This window comes from Hemiscyllium ocellatum, chromosome 29 (genome assembly GCF_020745735.1).
Source record: "Hemiscyllium ocellatum isolate sHemOce1 chromosome 29, sHemOce1.pat.X.cur, whole genome shotgun sequence".
Lineage (NCBI taxonomy): Eukaryota > Metazoa > Chordata > Chondrichthyes > Orectolobiformes > Hemiscylliidae > Hemiscyllium > Hemiscyllium ocellatum.
In genome coordinates this window covers 38,301,253-38,322,769 of record NC_083429.1, presented here as the reverse complement: position 1 = coordinate 38,322,769, position 21,517 = coordinate 38,301,253, and the positions used below count along the sequence as shown (strand labels likewise).

At 38.5% G+C, this 21,517-nt stretch overlaps 1 protein-coding gene across 9 annotated transcripts in view; it reads right to left on the bottom strand.

The window, feature by feature from the left end:
• Window positions 1-21,517, bottom strand: part of LOC132829640 (neural cell adhesion molecule 1-like) — a 509,764-nt gene that overhangs the window by 154,432 nt on the left and 333,815 nt on the right. For all 9 annotated transcript variants that reach the window (XM_060846966.1, XM_060846974.1, XM_060846967.1 and 6 more), the window contains exons 5-8: window positions 18,692-18,829; window positions 18,054-18,171; window positions 11,729-11,892; window positions 5,774-5,916 (exon numbers count right to left, since the gene is read on the bottom strand). In XM_060846966.1, coding sequence (XP_060702949.1) covers window positions 5,774-5,916; window positions 11,729-11,892; window positions 18,054-18,171; window positions 18,692-18,829 — 563 coding nt within the window. The remainder of the gene's footprint in view (window positions 1-5,773; window positions 5,917-11,728; window positions 11,893-18,053; window positions 18,172-18,691; window positions 18,830-21,517) is intronic.

Here is a 21,517-nt window from a genome sequence, read left to right as displayed (position 1 = left end):
AGCATGGGTTTTTGCCTGGTGGGCAATGTTAAAATGCTCTATCACAAGTTACTTTATCATCCATGCAGCAAATGTCTAGCTCAATTGCCCTCTTGATTACTATAAAATACTCAGATGAACAATTAAGTTGAAAATGATGTACTGAGAAGAACAAAATTCATTGGAATTAACATCTTATGAGAGAAACAATTGATGGTAACTTCACATTATAGCACGGAGGAATGGCTGTGCAGCAGCAGTTGTTCCAAATTGGATTCTTCCCTACCTTCACAGGTGATCACAGGGACAATGTTAGATATCTATCCAGTACAGAAAGGGTAACTGTATAGACAGAAATTTTCTTTAGAAGTTACACATTTCCTGTTGTGATGGAATGTGTGCATTTAGTTACTTGTATATTTTACAGTTATCAAACCAACCTTGATCTTTCTGTCATTAACTTGGAAGTGACACTGTGCAAGACCACCCCTTCCTGCTATTTTAAGAGAGGTTTGAGAGATTGTTCCTGTTAAGCTATGAGATAAAAGAAACTGATGGAAGCAGGTTTAGTTTCCATGATAACACTAAAACATACTGCTTTCAGGTTTCTGTCCTTTGGCAATGTTCTGTATAGGACACCATCTAATGCCAGCAAATGACCAAAGGATTTCTTTTCTTGGATTCTATCAAATCTTCCAATCTATACTTAAACTAGTATCCATTACAGGGAAGATCTCCTCCATTTGTAGCAATATCATCAGCACATTCTTTACAGGGGAAATTGTGATTTTTCTACAAGAATCAATATAACTTATCAAATGCTATATTTAATAACACTCCTTTTCAACTGAGTTTCTATCTGTAATGATGTTTGACCCTAAAATAATATACTTTAAACCCCTCCAAAACAAAATCAGTAGTTTATGAAATGAGACTATAGTTTCTGCAGCATTTTATGACATGAAGGGTCGAGGTAGTTTTAGGGAAGAAACAGTGACAGAGTGGAATAATCTCAGGGGGAAAAGCAGCAGTGCCAAAGGAAAGAAACAGTGGATATGAACAAAGTACAAAAAGAATTACAGGCAACACTATTTTTTAAAAAATGAGAAAATGTAAAATGAGGGCAAATAGAAAGTTAAGAATGTTCACAACATCAATATTTAAAGAATACCCATGTGAAATGAAGGAAAAGCAAAAAGGAAAGTATGAATAAATGTATTCTTTGTATTCTTTTCAGTCACACTAGGATTGGTGCTCATAAATTAACACATAAAGAGGACATACAGTAAGGAACAATGATTTATACTGTAAGTTTGATAAAATGATAAAAATGAGAACATTCATTTCACAACATACTTCACAATCACAATATCGTCGATTGGAATAAAATAGATACAAACACATTTAATAACAAACGTTACACATGATCAGTTAATTACTATACACTCATGATGAACAGTAAGCTTAAGCAACAAAAAATCTAAGACAAATGATAAAAGGATTGCCTCATTCGTGGGCGGCACGGTGGCACAGTGGTTAGCACTGCTGCCTCACAGCGCCTGAGACCCGGGTTCAATTCCCGACTCAGGCGACTGACTGTGTGGAGTTTGCACGTTCTCCCCGTGTCTGCGTGGGTTTCCTCCGGGTGCTCCGGTTTCCTCCCACAATCACAAAGATGTGCGGGTCAGGTGAATTGGCCGTGCTAAATTGCCCGTAGTGTTAGGTAAGGGGTAAATGTAGGGGTATGGGTGGGTTGCGCTTCGGTGGGTCGGTGTGGACTTGTTGGGCCGGAGGGCCTGTTTCCACACTGTAAGTAATCTAATCATTTACCTTAGTAATAATTAATATCTGATAGAAATCAAATATTTCAACTTTACCATATTAGAAGGCACAGCTGAAAATGTGTTGCTGGTTAAAGCACAGCAAGGAACAGCAGCATCCAAGGAACAGGAAATTCAACGTTTCGGGCCAGAAGGCAACATATTAGAAGGCAAGCAACACACAAAACAGACAGTGTAGCTGCATGCAAAGGAGGAGGAGTGAGTGTGCATAGCTAGTATATTATAATTTTCTGTGATAAAAGCCTCACTCTGTCCCTGGAGAGTAAACTCAGATGCTGGTAAGAGCAGGAGATGATTTTATGGACTGAATGCATTGTGAATGGCCACTGTTTGCAGTCTAGTTGGTCCAAACCAACACAACGCTATGACAGGACCTTTTCTCCTACTTGCAAAAGCAAACTTGAAAATCCATAGCCATATTCTGAAAAGGTTGGAATTGACTGTCACCAGCTCTTGCTAACAATCAAAAGCTGGCAAAAACTGAACCTGATCTGTTTTTGTATAATCAATGAGTCCAATAAATAGGATAAAAGAACATTAATTCAGAAATTTGTAGGTTTCTGTTTCAGCTTGAAAGAAGCAGACTGTGAACTAAAAAGTAATTTTTTGTCCAAAGTTTTTCAACAGTTAAATACATTTACTATCTTTACCTCACTACTCACTTTGGAAACTTTAATAGGATTAAAAGGAATTCCAATATACTTAACATTGCCAGCACACTGTGGCATTGCATGTCCTTCTCAGAATTACATGCAAAACCAACAAACAACTTCTGAAAGTAAGTGTTTCCAGGGCACTCTCAAATGTATTTGACTGAACAGCAACGGGCTCACACTTATAAAGATAAAGTACACCAAGAATGAAACAAACAAGAGTAGAGATTGCTGGAGAAACTCAGCAAGTCTGGCAGCATCAGTGAAAAGAAAATCGTTAACACTTCAAGTCCTGCAACTCTTCCTCAGATCTCGAGTTTCACCAGAAATTTCTAGTTTTTTTTTCAGATTTCCAGCATCCGTAGATCTTTGCTTTATTTCCGTATAGGAAGAACTATAGACTGGGAAAACTGAATTCCTAATTGAGAGACAGTAATGCGAATTATTTATCATGAAACTGAAGAATCCAATAAGGCAATAAGTAAGGGAAAGTCTAATTGAAGTAAGGGAGGATTTTCCAGTTCCTGAATTCAACCTCACACCAAATGTGTTGAGGTGGCTTTACATTGAATCGTAATATTAGATTCACGTATCAAACCACGTGTCTGTTCTCACAGAGAAACATCCAAGTTTATGCTAGTATTCAATAGCGCCCACTGTCTGCTACATACCTTCTACCAAGCAATCATTGTTCCATGAAAATTACTTGCAGCTGGCATTATTCCAAGATAGAATTTATTAATGTTTATGGCTCTGTCCATTGCGCTCCAAAAATGGAACATTTTTCAAAAAGTTGTAGTCTTTTACATCCACTGACTATTAATTATGTAAAATACATGCTAATTTCACTGGTGAAAGCAGGCCTTCATTTATCAGAAATATATAGCTCACCACAGTGACTATGCATTAGACTAGTTTTATTAGGTTGATATCAATCACTAGAGAGTTTTTGAATAAATGTGTTTCTCAGGCATTCCACTGTCAAATTTTACCATCTGTATTATCTGTGATAATACCTAATATTTAAGATTAATGAAATGCTGTAATAGTAAACATGTAATTACAGTGATGATTCTTTATTAATTTAATAATCCATTTATCTTGGTTCACAAGAACTATTAGATTTGTTTTATTCATTCACAAGATGTGGACATCACTAACCAGGCCAGGATTTTTTTACCCATCCCTAATTGCCCAGTGGGCAGTTGACTCTCATGTGTGTGGGGGTCTGGAATCACATGTAGGCCAGAAGAGGTAAGAATGACAGATAAGATTGCCTTCCCTAAAGGATGGTAGTGAGCCAGGTGGGTTTTCTGACAATTGACAATGATTTCATGGCCATCATTAGACTCTTAATTGCATAAATTTCACAATCTTCCACGATGGGATTTGAACCCAGCTCCTCATGACATGATCTGGTTTTCTGGATTAATAGTCTGATTAATAGATTGAGATGACAACATTGCTTTAAAGCCATGGAGTCACCCGATGGTAGGATAATCTACAAACTGATGTGAATAGATATTGAGCTTGCTTGAAACTCCTCACCCCAATTACCAAAGGAGCCAGAAGGGAAACTTTGTATGATTTCAGCAAAGACTCACACATCTGCATGCTTGGAGTGATGTTAAGCATTGCATTAATTTAGAAAGAATGCATGAGAGACATAAAATTTCTATTTCATTATTTACGCATTGTGAGTGGGCAGAATCTTGAAATTGTTTGGATTTTTATGACTGAGATTTGATTTATTTTTCTGTTCTCATCGACAAGACTGTATCAAGAAGTAAAAAGTGATGAACCGTTGAACTGTTCAAAATAATATGCATCAAAAGACAACTAGGGGCAAATATTTGCTCTGGGCATGTTAGGTATAACAAAATCATCAACTGTTCACTTCTATATATATTCATTAATGGGATATGAGCAATTGCTGGCAAGGATTTGTGGTCCATCTCCAATTATACTTGAGAAGTTAATGTTGACTACGTTAGTTCACATTACAACAACAAAGCAGAAACCTTAATAAGAATTTTATAAACACTTAAAATGCCTACACATGTTTTGCTGACATGTCCACAAGATGACATGTCAGAATATATAATTATTTCCAGTGCCTTATCCACCGGTCTGATGAGATGGGACCACAATCCAGGAAATAATGCTAAGTTATTAAAGGTTTCACACACAAACAAGCAAACCTGAATAAAATGGGTGACTTATGCATGCATGCCTTTTCTTATAATGAACATCCCTAATTCTTTTTAAAACCGTACACAAGAATATAAACTGACTACAGTCTTCCACTTTCACTTGTGTTTGTAATCAATCGAATTCATCCCTTTCTGTGAATAAAACTTTAAGGTAATGTTCATTATAAGTATCTAGATAGAAACTGATGTATTTTGCAATTACAAGAGAAGAGCATGTTGTCAGAATTTGCTCTTTCATCATGCATAATATCTACTCTGAGACAATGGAATCACAAGAACTCTATAGTCTATGAAGACAACAAATCATAGATCTAATGAGAGGGATCTAGTTTCCAAACAATCTTCATAGCATCAGAGAACATACTGAACGGAGTACAATTCTATAAGTGATTGCCAAGTGATTGTATATCATTATTCAATCATTATCCTGACCGAATGTTATACAGCACTAAGATTTTAATTGTAGAAGCAAAATAATTTTTCTGCTTTTTAAAGATAGCATGCTGTGGGAGAAGTCATTTTGTGTTTTGCAAATGAGTTAATTACCTAAATTTGATAAACTATTAATGTAGCCAATATTTTCGATATCCTACCAGCAAACAGTGTAGTGCCTGCAGATTTAATCCATAAATGCAGCTCATGGTTGAGTATCAAGCTGAAAGTGCCATGTTCAGCAGCAGTTTGTACTAGATCAGGTGATTCCTGCTGATCCACTAATTTTAGTGCTACAGTTGGGCTTGGAACCAATGTATGTGTGTCTGACTATACAGGATGCTCGTGGAATCAGAAACATGTGCAAACCGTACTGTGGCAAATGGTGATACCATGTGGAGTGAGCTATGGTTCAGTTCCATCAAGTCTTCCTTGGGCTAGACAGGCAACAAAGTCATGCATAACCTCGCCACAAGCATGGAGGCAAGCAGGAAAGAGTGGACTTAAAATTATTGGCTCCACTTAATCCTTGTGGGCAAGTGAATAAAATTAATAACATACAGATGATGAAATTTGTGCTCATTCTCCATCTCAGTGAAGGAGGTACAAATTCATCCACAGTTGCGTCAAGCCAGATTTCATTGACTTGTTCTACCTGTTCTCCATCCTTGTAGGTGTGAGTGCCTTTCATCCAGACAATGGTTGGGGTAGGGTCACCCTTAGCCTCACAGGTCAATGTAATCTGTTCTTCCAGCTCTACTGCAGTCTTGTTTTCCACATATGTAATTTCAGGTTTCACTATAAGACAAAAAGAGTTTTAAATCCTGGTTAATGACATACTGGCACCAACTAATAAGGAATGCCCATAAACTGACTGAATTTGTGGTAAGCTAGGACAATGATTCAGCAATTAAAACAAGAGAGGCAAATTCCAAATTTTCACTAAGAAGAACGTATCCACAAAACAGCCCTAACTGGAACTTCATTTCCCATTGTCAGTGTCTGATTCAGAAACTGGAGCATGGTGCAGCACCAATTGTTCCCAAGTGGACTAATTCATAAAACACATGTACTAAATAAAAAGTGAAAATGCTAACTGCATTTCATAGCTGACAGATATCCAAGTAGGGAAATTCTAGGAACGTGTAGGTATGATATTAAACAATTAGGTAATCATCGTGTTCAGAAGCTTTTAAGTAAATGTGCATCATTAAAACGATTATGGAGAAGTGCCTACAGTTAAAAAGCTTCCCTGATGTGCACTTTAATACTTATGCAAACCTCTATGATTTTTGGAAAACTACTAATTTCCAGCAACCCATTGGGCTATCATTTAGCGACTCTGAAGCAGCTAGATGTGGAGTTGTTCTGTTTCTTGATCCACCAGCAATGGTTCAGCTAAGAGACAAAAAAAAAGTTCTGACTCCTGTTCAGAGATATTGCGACATACCTCTGGAACAAATGGGATTTAATCTGGGTCTCCTGTGCAGAGGTAGAGACACTGCCCCAGTCTTGAGACTGAAACACTAAATGTAAATGAACGACTCAGTGTGGTACTGAAGGAATATTGCACTGTCATCTTTTGGATGAGAGAATAAATCAAGACTCTGTGTGTACCTTAAGGTGAAGGTAAAGGATCTCACAGCAACTTGTCTAAGAAAAGCCCCAGTGTCCTGGCTAAAAGCTACCCCTCAATCAATGCGACTGAAACATGGATTATCTGCTCACGGTCAAATTCCAGTTTGTGGAAGCTAGCTGTGTGTAACTGTGGCTGATATACTTCCTGCCTTCGAACTGAGCCTTCTAAAGTGCAGAAATGGCTTTAGGACCTCACAACGGTGATAAAAGGCGCTGTTAGACAAAGCTTTTTCTCTGCCTTTCTTGAACGCTGATTTGAAGCGTCTAACCCAATATAAATTCAGCTTTAGGTGTAATGCAAGATGGATAACAACACAACAGTTGCCCATTTTTGGTCCTACCCAACGCTATCAGAAAGGAAAAATCAAAGTGTGAATGAGACGGACCTGAACTGTGATTAGGAACAGAAGTAGGCAATTCAGGTCCTCCAGCCTGCTCTACCAATTCAAAGAAATCAAAGTTGATTTGTCGCCTAACTTCACATACCTACTTTTGGTTCATAACCCTTAAATAAATTGTAAAGCAAATGTATTAACTCAGACATGGAATTAATTAATTAATTATTGATCCAGCACCCATTGCCTTTTTGTGGCCGAGAGTTCCACACATCTACCACCCTCTGTGCAGAAGTGCTTCCTAACATCTCTCCTAAACGGTGTGGCCCTAATTCTCAGACAATGCCTCCTAATTCTAGAGTGCCCAAGGAGTGGAAATAGTTTATATACCCTGCTTCTTCCCTGTTACACAGTCAGACAGCATGGAAACAGGCCCTTTGGTCCAACTAGTCCATGCTGACTATGTCCCCAAACTAAACTAGTCGCACCTGCCTGCATTTGGCCAATATTCTTCAAACCTTTCTTATTCATGTACTTACCCAAATATCTTAATCATGTTACTGAGTCTGCACCCACCACATCCTCTGGCAGTTCATTTCACACAATAACCATGCTGCGTTAAAAAAGAAAGTTGCCCCTCATATCCTTTTTAAATCTTTCATCTCTCACCTGAAAAAAAACTTTCCCCCTCGTTGACATGCTTCACCTTACTCCTCTCCCCTCTATAACCAAGCCTATCACTGAATATCAAATCCTTATTCAATTCAGATTCCACCACCTGCTATGTCAATACTGCATTTGAAGATTTCAATCAGATCATCCTTAACGTTCTAAATTCTACAGAAAATGGACTTAATTTGAATAACTTCTCATACTTCAATCCCTTAAATCCAGATATCATTCATGTAAATCTATGCTGTATTTCCTCCAAGGCCAGTGTCTCCTTCCTAAGGTGTGGTACCCAGACTGCATTCAGTACTCCAAGTGGGCTTTAACCAGGGTGTTGTATAACTGCAGTACAACTACTGCATCCTTATACTTCAGGGGCAAGATCACTCCACCCAAATTGCATTCAGTTTCATAGTTCCAAGATGTATTTAATTATTAATGTAAATTAACTGATCAAATCAAACATGACACAAAAATATCTGAGTTCAATTCATGAGCGAATTGTGTGATGCTTCATGTTGCAAATATTAAATTGCAAGATTTCTCTCAAGGCTGTATTATAGGTTCTCTTCTACAAGATCATACTTTTCTTTCAGGGTGGTCAATATGACAGGCACAATCAAATGATTGAAGTGCATTATATTTTTTACAAAACAATTTTACAAAACAATTTATTAAAAAAAAGCAAACAATCTCTGTATCAAGCTGTGATCTAAAATAAAATGTTGATCAACCACTTTTACATGGCAATTACTGTGGACAGGCTATTCTCAACAGTGGTTCCATGGCCGTCAGTATGAATGTAGTTTATAACACTCATGGAGAGCAAATGAGTTAACGGTTCATTTTGATGAAACTGGTCATTCATCTGCAACATCATCTTGGTTTCTCTTCCCAGATGTTACCTGATATGCTCAAAGTTTCTAACCTTTTCTGAGATTTTTAAAAATTCCCTCCTAGATCCTATATCTTCATTACCTCACTGGTGTTTGCTGTTTGCATTACGTGTGTTTATGAACAAATGGAAATAAAAATTTTCTAAACAAGTAAACAGTCCATCTTTCATTCTGTGCTGCTTTAATGAGAGGAACAGTAATTCAATTCCTGGACCAACGCAATAGAATATTTTGCCACCAGAGGGAGTTTTGTTATTTTTCAAACATTACTTTGTCCTCTTGTGGTAAGAGAACAGAACTGAAATTGCTTTATTTAGTTAATGCCTTAAGGTTTTGATACTGATGGTGCGTGGATTAGCACCTAAACAAATACATTTGAAATTTTCAGATTTTGGACATCTCCTGCAAGTTGGACTTCATATTGACCACCCTGAAAGAAAAGTATGATCTTGTAGAAGAGAACCTATAATACAGCCTTGAGAGAAATCTTGCAATTTAATATTTGCAACATAAAGCATCACACAATTCGCTCATGAATTGAACTCAGATATTTTTGTGTCAAGTTGGTATTCTGGAAGATACCCCACAGACTCTCGGTTGGAAGGCAAATTCCCTGGAAGGCTGAATGATTTCTCTGGATTAGATGGCTGTGTCAGGTTGCGTTTGGAGAAATACCATGTTGCTTGATATAAGAAAAATCAATTGTTTTTGTGTATTGTTACAAGCTCAATAAAAATGGGTAGCAAAGTAGCTCAATGGTAAGTACGGCTGCCTCGCAGCGCCAGGGAACCAGGTTCAGTTCCAGCCATGTCTGTATGGAGTTTGCACATTCTTCCCCTGTGTTCAGGGATGTATAGGCTAGATGCACTAATCAGGGGAATGGGTCTGGGTGGGTTACTCTTTGGAAAGTCGATGTGGACTTGTTGGGCCAAATGGCCTGTTTCCACACTGTTGGGATTCTATTTGTGTTCAACTTTGATTTTAACCTAAACCATCCAAGACCTGAATGGACTAAAGTGATTGTGAAAAGAGGACAAATACTGACCTACAATGCCTGCCATGATCACCTGACCATATATCATAGCAATCTAAATGAAACTAATGCCAGCACTGCAATTACAGTTTCATCCAAAGGCAGTGGAACCAGATAATTAAGTTAGCATCAAGAAATCTTGTTTTAATTCACACTTGCATGAGGATTACATTAGATTCCCTACAGTGTGGAAACAAGCCCTTCAGCTCAGCAAGTCCACACCAGCCCCCTGAAGAGTAACCCACCCAGATTTATTCCCCTACCCTATATTTACCCCTGACTTGGCATGGTCAATTTACCTGACCTGCACACCTTTGGATTGTGGGAGGAAACCCATGCAGACACAGGGAGAACGTACAAACTCCACACAGACGGTCGCCCGAGGTGGGAATCAAACGCAGGTCCCTGGGGCTGTGTGGCAGCAGTGCTAGCTATTGTATCATTGTGCTGCCCCATTGACCTAACATCCCCCTAACATCCCCATTGTTAGGAGATTTAGGGATGTGTCCAGAGTATTCAGCTCAGAAATACAATGGAGCAGACTCAGGAATACACAAATACACCCATAATCAGCAGCTGCTTGAGCAGCAATAAGAGAGAAAAAAGAAATATGAACCGACAACAAAAATGTGGAAGTCTCCACAACCCTGTCGCTCAACATTAAAGTCAGTCCCAGTGAAAAAAGCAACTTAGGATATCAAGCATTCACTGGGAATTCATGATCTACAAAGTTTTTTCACTGCTTTTGGAATATTGCGAACAATTCTAGTCTCCCTCCCATCGGAAGGATCTTGTGAAACTTGAAAGGGTTATGCAAAGATTTACAAGGATGTTGCCAGGATTGGAGGATTTGAGCTACAGGGAGAGGCGGAGTAGGCTGGGGTGTTTTCCCTGGAGTGTCGAAGGCTGACGGGTGACCTTATAGAGGTTTATAAAATGATAAGGGGCATGGGTAGGGAAAATTGACAAGATCTTTTCCCTGGAGTGGGGGAGTCCACAGCTAGAGGGCATAAGTTTATGGTGGGTGGGGAAAAATTTAAAAGGGACCTAAGGGGCAACTTTTTCACAGAGGATGGTGAGTGTATGGAATGAGCTGCCAGAGGAAGTGGTGGATGCTGGTACAATTACAATATTTAAAAGGCATCTGGATGAGTATATGAACAGGAAGGGTTTAGAGGGATATGGGCCATGTGCTGGAAAATGGGACTAGATTAGGTTAGGATATCTGTTCGGCAAGGATGGTTTGGACCAAAGATATGGATGAGTTTCCGTGCTGTACATCTGTATGACTCTATGTTGCAGAATACAAGTCAACAATTAAACAACTAGCCTCATTCATAAAATATAAATCTCAAGGACTTGAATATCTTTAACTGCAATTGCCTTTATACTAGATATTCTTCGCAACAACCTGTTTAAAATGTTTACTAATTTTTCAGGGTTAGAAGTTAAGAAAATTTATTTTCCTTTTATTTTATTTTCCTTTCACAAAAAGACTCTTGTAATTTGCTGGCTTTATTTCAAGTTAACCGTGTTTCAGTTTAAGACTGAGCTGAATGTTAACAAAGCAAAAAATATCATTGCGACTCACCAATGGAAAGTTGGAATTGAAAACAGGGAAGAATATTCCACTATTTCACCTGGTTATAACAGTGTCAAATACTACATTACTCTTGAATTCCCCATCCTTATACTACCACATTAACTACCCAGAAGATACCAAATAGGAGACTATTCAAACCAGGTAAGGAGTGTTAATCTTTGAGTTGTGTGTCACAATATCACTAGGTAAAAACAATGACTGCAGATGCTGGAAACCAGATTCTGGATGAGAGTGGTGCTGGAAAAGCACAGCAGTTCAGGCAGCATCTGAGGAGCAGGAAAATCGACATTTTGGGCAAAAGCTCTTTTTGGAAGAGTGAAGAATTCATCATCCGCAGTTCTCACTCTCATCCACCACCAAGCTGCTGGGTAACAGGCAGGATAGGGCTGGATGCTCTACTCTAATGACAACTGCGTCAAAATGTGAAGAGTTTTACCAAACACTCGGAGAGTGATCTCAAGCTCAGCGTCTCCAGCCTTATTCTGTGCAATGCAGATGTAATCTCCGTCATCTCTTTTACTGATTTTGTTGATTGTGAGTTCAGAACCATCTTCATTCATAATGTATTTATCCCCATCTGCTTCAATTACCACATCATCTCTGAAAAAGAACACAGAAAATGAGATGTGTCAGGCTAATAACTACAAATCAGAGGTTCTGCAGAGAATATGTGTAGCTGCAAAATTAGAGACAGAGTTTCTAGAAGGCATAGGTGGTTTTACACTCAGTGAATGTAACCTTGTGACCATCAGAGGGCTTGAGCATGGTTAAACATAGTTATTATTAAATAGCAAGACTGTGCCATTCTACAATACAATAGAGAACAAAAGCAGGTTTTTCTAAAATATGTTAAGTAATGCTTGTCCCATTTTTCACAATACTTTATTACAGCAGTAAAATAAAATCAATTTAACTCTTGTACCAGAGGGGAAAATATTTCAAGAGAATAGACCTGCTTCAGAGCAAATAAAAGACTTTTTAAAACCTTTTTAACACTAAAGCCTCTTGTGCATCATAAAAAGAAAGTTAAATCAATTGCAAACAAAGCTGTTTTGACTCCCATTCTCAGACAGTTTTCCAACTCACAACACAAAGAATACAACCGAATTGAAATTAATATCTATGTATGGAGGCAAATTTCAAGAAAGGGGAATAATTATCTGTACTTAGCTAACTTAGTAATTTAGGTTTTTGACATCCGCAAGTATTAAGTGGAATTTAATGAGTTTGGTGGAACAATTTCAACTGTTTCTTGCAAATAGAATGCATTGCAGATATAGAGCACATAGCAACACAATGCATGATGGCCTTCTTCTTGTCTTCAGGTACTCTATATTTTATAAATTCATCAAAAAACAGCCTCGTGCTGTTTTAGTAACAGTTATGATTAACTCAATGCCAAATGTCTTGAGGATTTCAAATGACGCACATCTACTGTTAAGAAATAAGAGAAAAACTAATTTGTTGGCTATACACTGTGGTAAAATGACTGTACGGAACACCAAATCATTTTAATATACCCTTTCTTGAAACAAAATTGAAAAACAAGTCAGAGAATTATGGCACCAGGTACTAAAAGATCAACACTTAGAACATAGAACATAGAAGGATACAGCGCAGTACAGGCCCTTCGGCCCTCGATGTTGCGCCGACCGAGTCCTACCTAACCTATACTAGCCCAATAACTTCCAAATGCCTATCCAATGCCCGCTTAAATGAACATAAAGAAGGAGAGTTCACCACTGATACGGGCAGGGCATTCCATGAACTCACAACCCGCTGTGTGAAGAATCTACCCCTAACATCTGTCCTATACCTACCACCCCTTAATTTAAAGCTATGTCCCCTAGTAACACCTGACTCCATTAGCGGTAAAAGGTTCTTCGTATCTACCCTATCTAAACCCCTAATCATCTTATACACTTCTATCAGATCTCCCCTAAACCTTCTCTTCTCCAATGAGAACAGCCCCAAGTGCCTCAGCCTTTCCTCATACGATCTTCCTACCATTCCAGGCAACATCCTGGTAAACCTCCTCTGCACTCGTTCTAAAGCTTCCACATCCTTCCTATAGTATGGCGACCAAAACTGCACACAATACTCCAGATGAGGCCTCACCAGAGTCTTATACAACTGCAACATGACCTCAGGACTCCGGAACTCAATTCCTCTGCCAATAAAGCCCAGTACACCATATGCCTTCCTCACAGCACTATTTACCTGGGTGGCAACTTTCAGAGATCTGTGTACATAGACACCAAGATCCCTCTGCTCATCCACACTACCAAGTAGCCTACCATTAGCCCAGTAATCCATCATCTTGTTATTCCTACCAAAGTGAACGACTTCGCACTTAGCTACATTGAATTCCATTTGCCACATTTCCGCCCAGCTCTGCAACTTATCTATATCCCGCTGTAACCTACCACTTCCTTCCTCACTATCCACAACTCCACCGACTTTTGTGTCATCCGCAAACTTGCTTACCCAGCTTTCAAGTCCTTCCTCTAGATCATTTATAAAGATAACAAAAAGCAATGGTCCCAAAACAGATCCTTGTGGTACACCGCTAGTAACTGCGCTCCAAGATGAACATAATTCATCAACTACTACCCTCTGTCTCCTTCCAGCCAGCCAATTCCTAATCCAAACCTCTAATGTATCCTCAATGCCATACCTCCGAAGTTTTAGCATTAGCCTACCATGGGGAACCTTATCGAACGCCTTACTAAAATCCATATACACAACATCTACTGCTTTACCCTCATCCACTTCCTTAGTCACCTTCTCAAAGAACTCAATAAGGTTTGTGAGGCACGACCTGCCCTTCACAAAACCATGCTGGCTATCCCTGATCACGTTATTCCTACCCAGATGTTCATAAATCTTATCCCTTACCATTCTCTCTAAGACTTTGCCCACCACTGAAGTCAGACTCACTGGCCTATAGTTACTAGGGCTATCCCTACTCCCTTTCTTGAACAATGGAACCACATTCGCTATCCTCCAGTCCTCTGGTACTATTCCCGTTGACAATGACGACATACATTACACACTTGATAAACATATCTGACATTTTACTCTCCCTTACCTCATTTATTGCTTTTGATGAGTTAACTCATTCATTAACAGTGGATTTCAGAAAAATGCATTATACAGCTCTATGTAAATATTCCGAAGTACTTTCTGAACTCTGATACAATTTTTAATCTAGATGTATACAAAAATAGCTACAATACCCAAAAAAGATTCAAAGTAATGACTCCTATGCAACTTTTAATGTTCTAGCATCCATTCATAGTCAGTCCGCCTGTGAACTTACACTACATTTCTTTAATCATATTAGTGGTATTTAATGAATTGGAATATGGAAAACAAAAGGTATGTAAAATGTTTCCAGTACTTTGCAATTATTCTGTGCTTGACACAGATAGCTGCTCGGCCATCCTTTTACACACTGTAATGCTATGCTGGAGCATGAGGGCAGAAGTAGGAGCTGAAAAATACTGCCACTCTTCAGAAGATCAGACCCACTTCTAAAAGATGTACAAAGGAGAAATAAACCTACTGGGGAAGTCATGTTTTCGTTTGCAAATTAGTTTCCTATGGTGAGCAAAGTTAGCATTGCAACCAGCCAATTTCACGTGCTCATGGGTCTGTCAACATTTGTTTCAAGCCACAAACAGTTGCATTTTCAAAAAAATGCCTATCTATTTGTGTTGAATTTTTTGTTCTGTATTTTCTTCCTGTCTGGTTTGTATTACAGTTATATCATGTTTATTATTTATGTCTATTCATTATCTGGAGCACAACTACCATCAGAAATTGACAAACGTCTTGCAGATCATGAAGTTTCAGTTGATCTCAATCCATTATCATCCCAATGAGCCAGTACAATTAGCCACATGGCTCTAGGCTTTGTTGGCGAAAGGGGTGTGAATGTCAAGAAACTAGGCAAGGTACCTGTAGCTGGTCACTACCTAATGTTGCCTACTGGATATGGTTTCAATATGATCGTGAAGAAGACAGAGCACTGGCTCGTCTATGCAGCCATAGAGCTTTATCAATTCTCATTATTACAGCCCAAAAAGTGAAAGAAAGGACACTTGGTTGAAGGACTAGAGGGTTGTCTGTATCTGTGGAACTGTACTTACATGATTCAGTTTTTCTTTTAGAATTGCAAGGAGGAGGATTAGGAGGAAAAACAAAAGTGCACCTAGCGCATATTTGCTTGAAATGCAGCAGTGAAGCATTTGCTTTCTCCTCTTCTATTTGTCACTTCACCAGCAAAACTAGGAGATTCATCTACATTTGTCGGCTAATATGAATTCGGTTTGACATGGTTATCTTGAATGGATCCCACAAAACCAAATTACTATTTGTTTGCATGATAAAGAACACGTATGCATACATGTGTGCTGTGTGTATATTTCGTTGATTATGACAATAAACCATTCTGGATTGTGTTGAATGGTGTTTCTCTGCATCATCACAAAAAGGAATCAGTCAATACACTGCTCAGTTCCCGCTTACACTATTAGCAATGGGATTAAACGGTTTGCAATCTGAAGTAGATCATGTGAAGGGAGTTGAGCACATTTCATCCAAATTCCAAAAATGCTGAAAGGTCGGCAATGTCAATGAACAAAAAAATTCAACATAAATAGATTGGCGTTTTTTCTTTGAAAATGCAACTGTTTGTGGCTTGAAACAAATGTTGACAGACCCATGAGCACGTGAAATTGGCTGGTTGCAATGCTGACTTTGCTCACCATGGGAAACTAATTGTAGAGCTATTTTTTTGAGTCACCAGAATCGTGGACTGGGGAGAGTCAAGGGATGTTGTGCTGGTGGACTTGCAGAAAACATTTGCTCAGGATCTGCACAGAAGATTTTTAAAAAATCAGTCCACAAGGAAAGAACCTTGGAATAAGTCATTGATGATTAATGTGACCATGATATCAGAGGATAGAAATGAAAGGTTCATACGCCAATTATTGGAATGTGACAACTAGTGTTCCCCTGGGATTTGCAGGGGGCTTGTTTTTCACTATTTATTAACAACTGGAGTGAAAAAATGAATTCACATTGACACAAGCTGCAAAGGGCACCAAGTGGCACTGTGGCTCAGTGGTTAGCACTGCTGCCTCACAGTGCCAGGGACACAGGCTCAATTCCAGCCTCGCTCGACTGTCTGTGTGGAGTTTGCTCCAGGTCCTCCAGTTTTCTCCACAATCCAAAGACGTGCAGGTTAGGTGGACTGGCCATGCTATATTACCCATAGTGTCGAAGGTGTGCAGGCTAGGTGGGTTAGCCATGGGAAATGCAGTTACAGGGATAGCGGGGTATGGGTCTGGGTGTGATGCTCATCGGAGGGTCAATGTGCCAAATGGTCTGCTCCCACACTGTAGGGAATACATGATTCTACAAGATGAGAGAAAGGGGGCAGAAGGTTATGTGGGAATATAGATAGTGAGCACACAAAACTGTGGCTGATGGAGTTCACCAAAGCAAACTGGGAGTATTTTCTTGGAGAAAAAATAGAGTTATGGAGCAGTGAAAAAACTTAGGTATCCATTTCACAAAACAAGAAGAGTGGTTACTAATTCAAAATCACAGCTGAAAAGCTGGTTAACTAATACTGGAAACTGTTCAGGAAAGAAATGAATAGTATTACTTGCTTTCTTTTCTAGTTTCACAAGCACCAGAAGAAGAAACATTCTTATGTTAGTCAATAATTGGTTCAAGGCAGCAACAATTTATTTCCAGATTCAAGATTAATTGATTGATCACTCACTAATCTGCTGAAAAGTAAAAAACAATTTGGCAGTTTTTTTTCTGTTGTACAGTCATCAGGACAATTCACAAAAAAAAGCAATTGAAGGGGAATATTAACATGTGTGCGGCACATGATGAATCAATGAAAGGCTGTCACCTATTTCACGGATTTGAACAGTTACCATGCACATTTATTCCTTAAAGAGCTTAAAAGACAATGGTATATATAGCTTCCAATACATTGAATTCAATTGACACAATCCTAACCTGATTGTCAGCGGAATGGTTAGCATATTCATGATTATCCTACAAATGCTGTCCAAGTGAGGAATCACATCTAATATTACTAATTGTGTTACAGGTTTTGCAAATGCAAACTGTTTGGGTACAGTCAGCAACTTGCTTGTTGTGAACAGCTGAAGGTTATCTGATACAATCCAACAGACTCTGCAACTACATTATTTGAATTGTTAATTCACAGGCACCTGTTGTCTGCAGACAGAAAGAGCATGTGAACACTATACCCAACAAAATAGGTGACAGTCTTTGGCCTGGTTCACTTTGTCAACTTGACTGATTGAAAATTTACACAAATCTGACTGTTAATTGTCTATCATCTTGAACTGGGACAGTCTCCATGGCAATTCGTCTATCAGCGTGCACTTGGAAACCAATCAGTACTTTCCTCCCACACAGTCCAAATGTTTGCATTCCCGATAAATTTGTTTTCTTATGTATTATCCTAATGAGCACAAGACAAAGAGCTTCACTGAAAAGTGTTTTAGTTACTAATACTCAAGTTAGTTATTAAAAAATACTATTCTATAATTTGAAAACATATATTTGGATCAAGAAGTTGAAATCTATTCAATGGAAAAGATCTCTGGGACCTTTCAATGATTCAATTATCACTGGCTGAATAGAAAGCAATTCCAAAGCAGTCAGAATAATCTTAATTCTTGTTCAAATTTTATTAATCTTACCTCATCCAGGTCACCTCTGGCTGTGGGAATCCATCTGAATCACAAGTCAATGTCACAGACTGGCCACTGTGCGCTGTGGCATTCACTACCATGTCTCGGGGATGTATGCTGGGAGGAACTGTAACAAAAGAGTGTGAATACCATGTAAGGTGATAATATATATTAAAAAAAATGAATAATTATGAATGCCATTTTCCGTGGTCCATTATCCCTCATCTGCAACATTTCACCATGACATCCTCTATTGCCTCTCGGTTTTCACGTTACATATGACTGCCCATTCATGGTTTAGTTTCTATTTACCCGCTCATATACACAAGCACATTTAGGTCATTTTATAGCAAATGTTTTTCTATCTTCCCACATCATTACCTCCATAGTCCCAAGGATTTATTTTTATATCCCCTTCAGAGTCTTCTATTCCTCTGGATTCAGCCTTCATTTTATTACTTCTATTTATGGAGTGTAATATAAATGCAAACTGTTGCTTTTGTTTATGAAACAACTTGGAAAATGAGATGAGGTGGTAAATAACAACTGCATACATTTGCTTTGAACAAAGTTTTATTTAAACTGAAGAGCTGTGCAATTTACCAAACTGGGTTAATGACCAAAATATTGAGAATTAAACAACTTACCATTAACAATAACTCTTATATCCTTGAATTTGATTTCACCACGGGCAGCAATTATTCCTTCACATCTGTAAGTCCCTTCATCTGTCTTCTTAATACGGCGAATTTGCAAGTAGTGGTTGGGAAGCATAGTAAAACGATCTAAAATTTAAAAAATGGAAATCATCAGTACTCATATTTTATAAAAAAACAAAACAATCGAAGTAATTTACCTCACAAAACCCAGAGCTTAAAGATTTCTACTCTCTAACTTTGGAGCTTTCTCCTTCAGATTATGTTTCTTTCAATCATGACACTATTTCTCTTCCTTGTTCATAAACTGGGATTGCATTTCTCATTAAAATACAATTTGCTTCTCCTATAGTATTCCCAAGAATTGTCACAATCTCCAGATTCCTGGACAAATGGAATGGTGGGAACATAATACAAATAGACCTATTTAATAAGGTGATCCAAAGGGTGTATTTTGACTGGGTGATAGTGTTACCATGAATGTTGGTACAAGCTCAAACATGAAATCCTGCTTTGTACTCATACTGGCCAATTTTTGCTTCATTTGTCAAAAGGAAATATTTCATTCTCAGTTGCCTGAATGACATGCTCATGAAGGTCACATCCAAACCCCACCACATTAAAAACCGACACAGAAGGAAAGAAATGGAGATCTGCTATACCCAACAGAAAAAAAAACACCCAGTTCGCTGCTTGATAATTCCTACAATTATTACCTTTTGAAGTTAATCTGTGTCTTATGAGCTAAGTCATTCCTGATGAAGGGCTGATGCTCGAAACGTCGAAATCTCTATTCCTGAGATGCTGCCTGGCCTGCTGTGCTTTGACCAGCAACACATTTTCAGCTGTGATCTCCAGCATCTGCAGACCTCAATTTTTACTTATGAGCTAAGTGTCCATTTTGTTTCTAGTTCACACACAACTTAGTAATACATAGTACTTATCACTTCCAATAACTGACATTTTGTGACAGCTATATTCTTTATCCAAAACCAGCTATTGTACTACATGAAGTAACCAATCTGTTTTCCTCATTGTACTGAATTTGAGTTTCTATTTGCAGAATTTCTTTGCCACAATTAAGTTTGAGAACGATTATTGGAATTCACTTTAGCTTAAAAATACAATAAATGCTTCTCTCAATTCTCTGTAAACACTTTGAGTAATTTTCTACACTAAAGGCACTATGCAGCGACAAGTTCTTTTTAATAAATCCTGAACAGAATCTACGAATTCTACTTTTTTTTTGGCAAGTTGCTCAAAAGCTAATCTCAAATTCAAAACAAAGACATAGCACATTTCCATTTTGATATTTGGATTTTCAGACCACATCATGTGATCAGAAATAAAAATGGACAAGGTGGTTGCAATTTATATTACCTTATACCACAAGTTTCCAAAAATGGATTGCTTTTCCCTCATGGAATTTTGGGACGAATAACTGTTATTGCCAGCTCCGAGACAGCAATAGCATGGTTTGAAAACTCTGATATAACCAGCGTTAATTTGCTGCAAGGTCCCTTTAAATGCTTTTTGTTTGGGGGCACGGCCTAATAATCTGAGGCTGAAGTGCAAACACCAGTAGGGCCTAAAACAGTTTATATTTAGTTGCGTGCTTTTTTTTGTCTGTATTGTTGCTCTCTATTGTCTCTATCAGGGTGGCACAGTGGCTCATTAGTTAGCACTGTTCCCTCACAGCACTAGGGACACAGGTTCGATTCCAGCCTTGGGTGACTGTCTGCATGGTATTTGAACATTCTCCCCTGTCTGTGTGGGCTTCCACCCAAAATCCAAAGATGTGCAGGTTAGGTGAATTGGCCATGCTAAATTGCCCACAGTCTTCAGAGATGGTTAGGTGCATTGGTCAGGGGTAAATATTGGATAATAGAGTAGGGGATTGGTCTGGGTGGTTATTCTTTGGAGGGTCAGTGTAGACTTGTTGGGCCAAATAGCCTGTTTCCTCACTGTAGGCATTCTATATCTATCTGAACACCCAAATCATAAATCTTCCCAGTTGGGTCATACCAAATGTGAAATATTAAAACAGGGTCACAGCAGAAAAAGGGTGAGGCAGCTTTGCCTTAGATGTTGATTCAGACCCAAGCAGCACGTCAACATGGTGTTGCTTAATCATGTTAACAACAAGTGTGCAACTAGCATGAATAGCACAATTAATGAGCTACACTCACAATATTACATTGTAAGACAGAGGAACCATCATTTCTATTCAATTCACTGACACTTTTTGACAGCTGAAACATTTGTCCAAAACCTATAATTGTACCACGTAAAGTGACAAATTCATTTTTGTCATTGTGCTGAATTTTATTTTCTATTTACAGAATTCCTTGTTACAATTAGGTTTGAGGATGATTGTTGGAATTAACTTTAGCTACAAATTCAATAAATGCTTCTCTCAGTTCTCTGTAAAGCACCTTAAGTAATTTTATAAAATAAAGACACACTGGAAATACAAGGTATTTTTGTTAAGACCTGAGCAAGTGGTAAAATGGTGAGCCCCACTTTAACACCACATACCACGGTTAAATCTGGGTAGCAATGCTTGGTGAATGTGACAGTTGCTGGGTTGTATGGAGTATCAGTTGCGGATACTGATGCTGTGGAAGCAGGTCTAGGAAGGATTTAATCTTCTCATGAGATTTTTACATTGCAAGATGCTGGTAGGATAAGCTGCAGTGGACCATTTCTTTAGCCAATTGCTGCTTAACTACCGTCATGTCTGAGCTTTTGTGTTATAGGAAATGAGTAGCTGTCAAGACATGCTCAAATCGGTCTGTGCAAGAAGTACAATAAAGA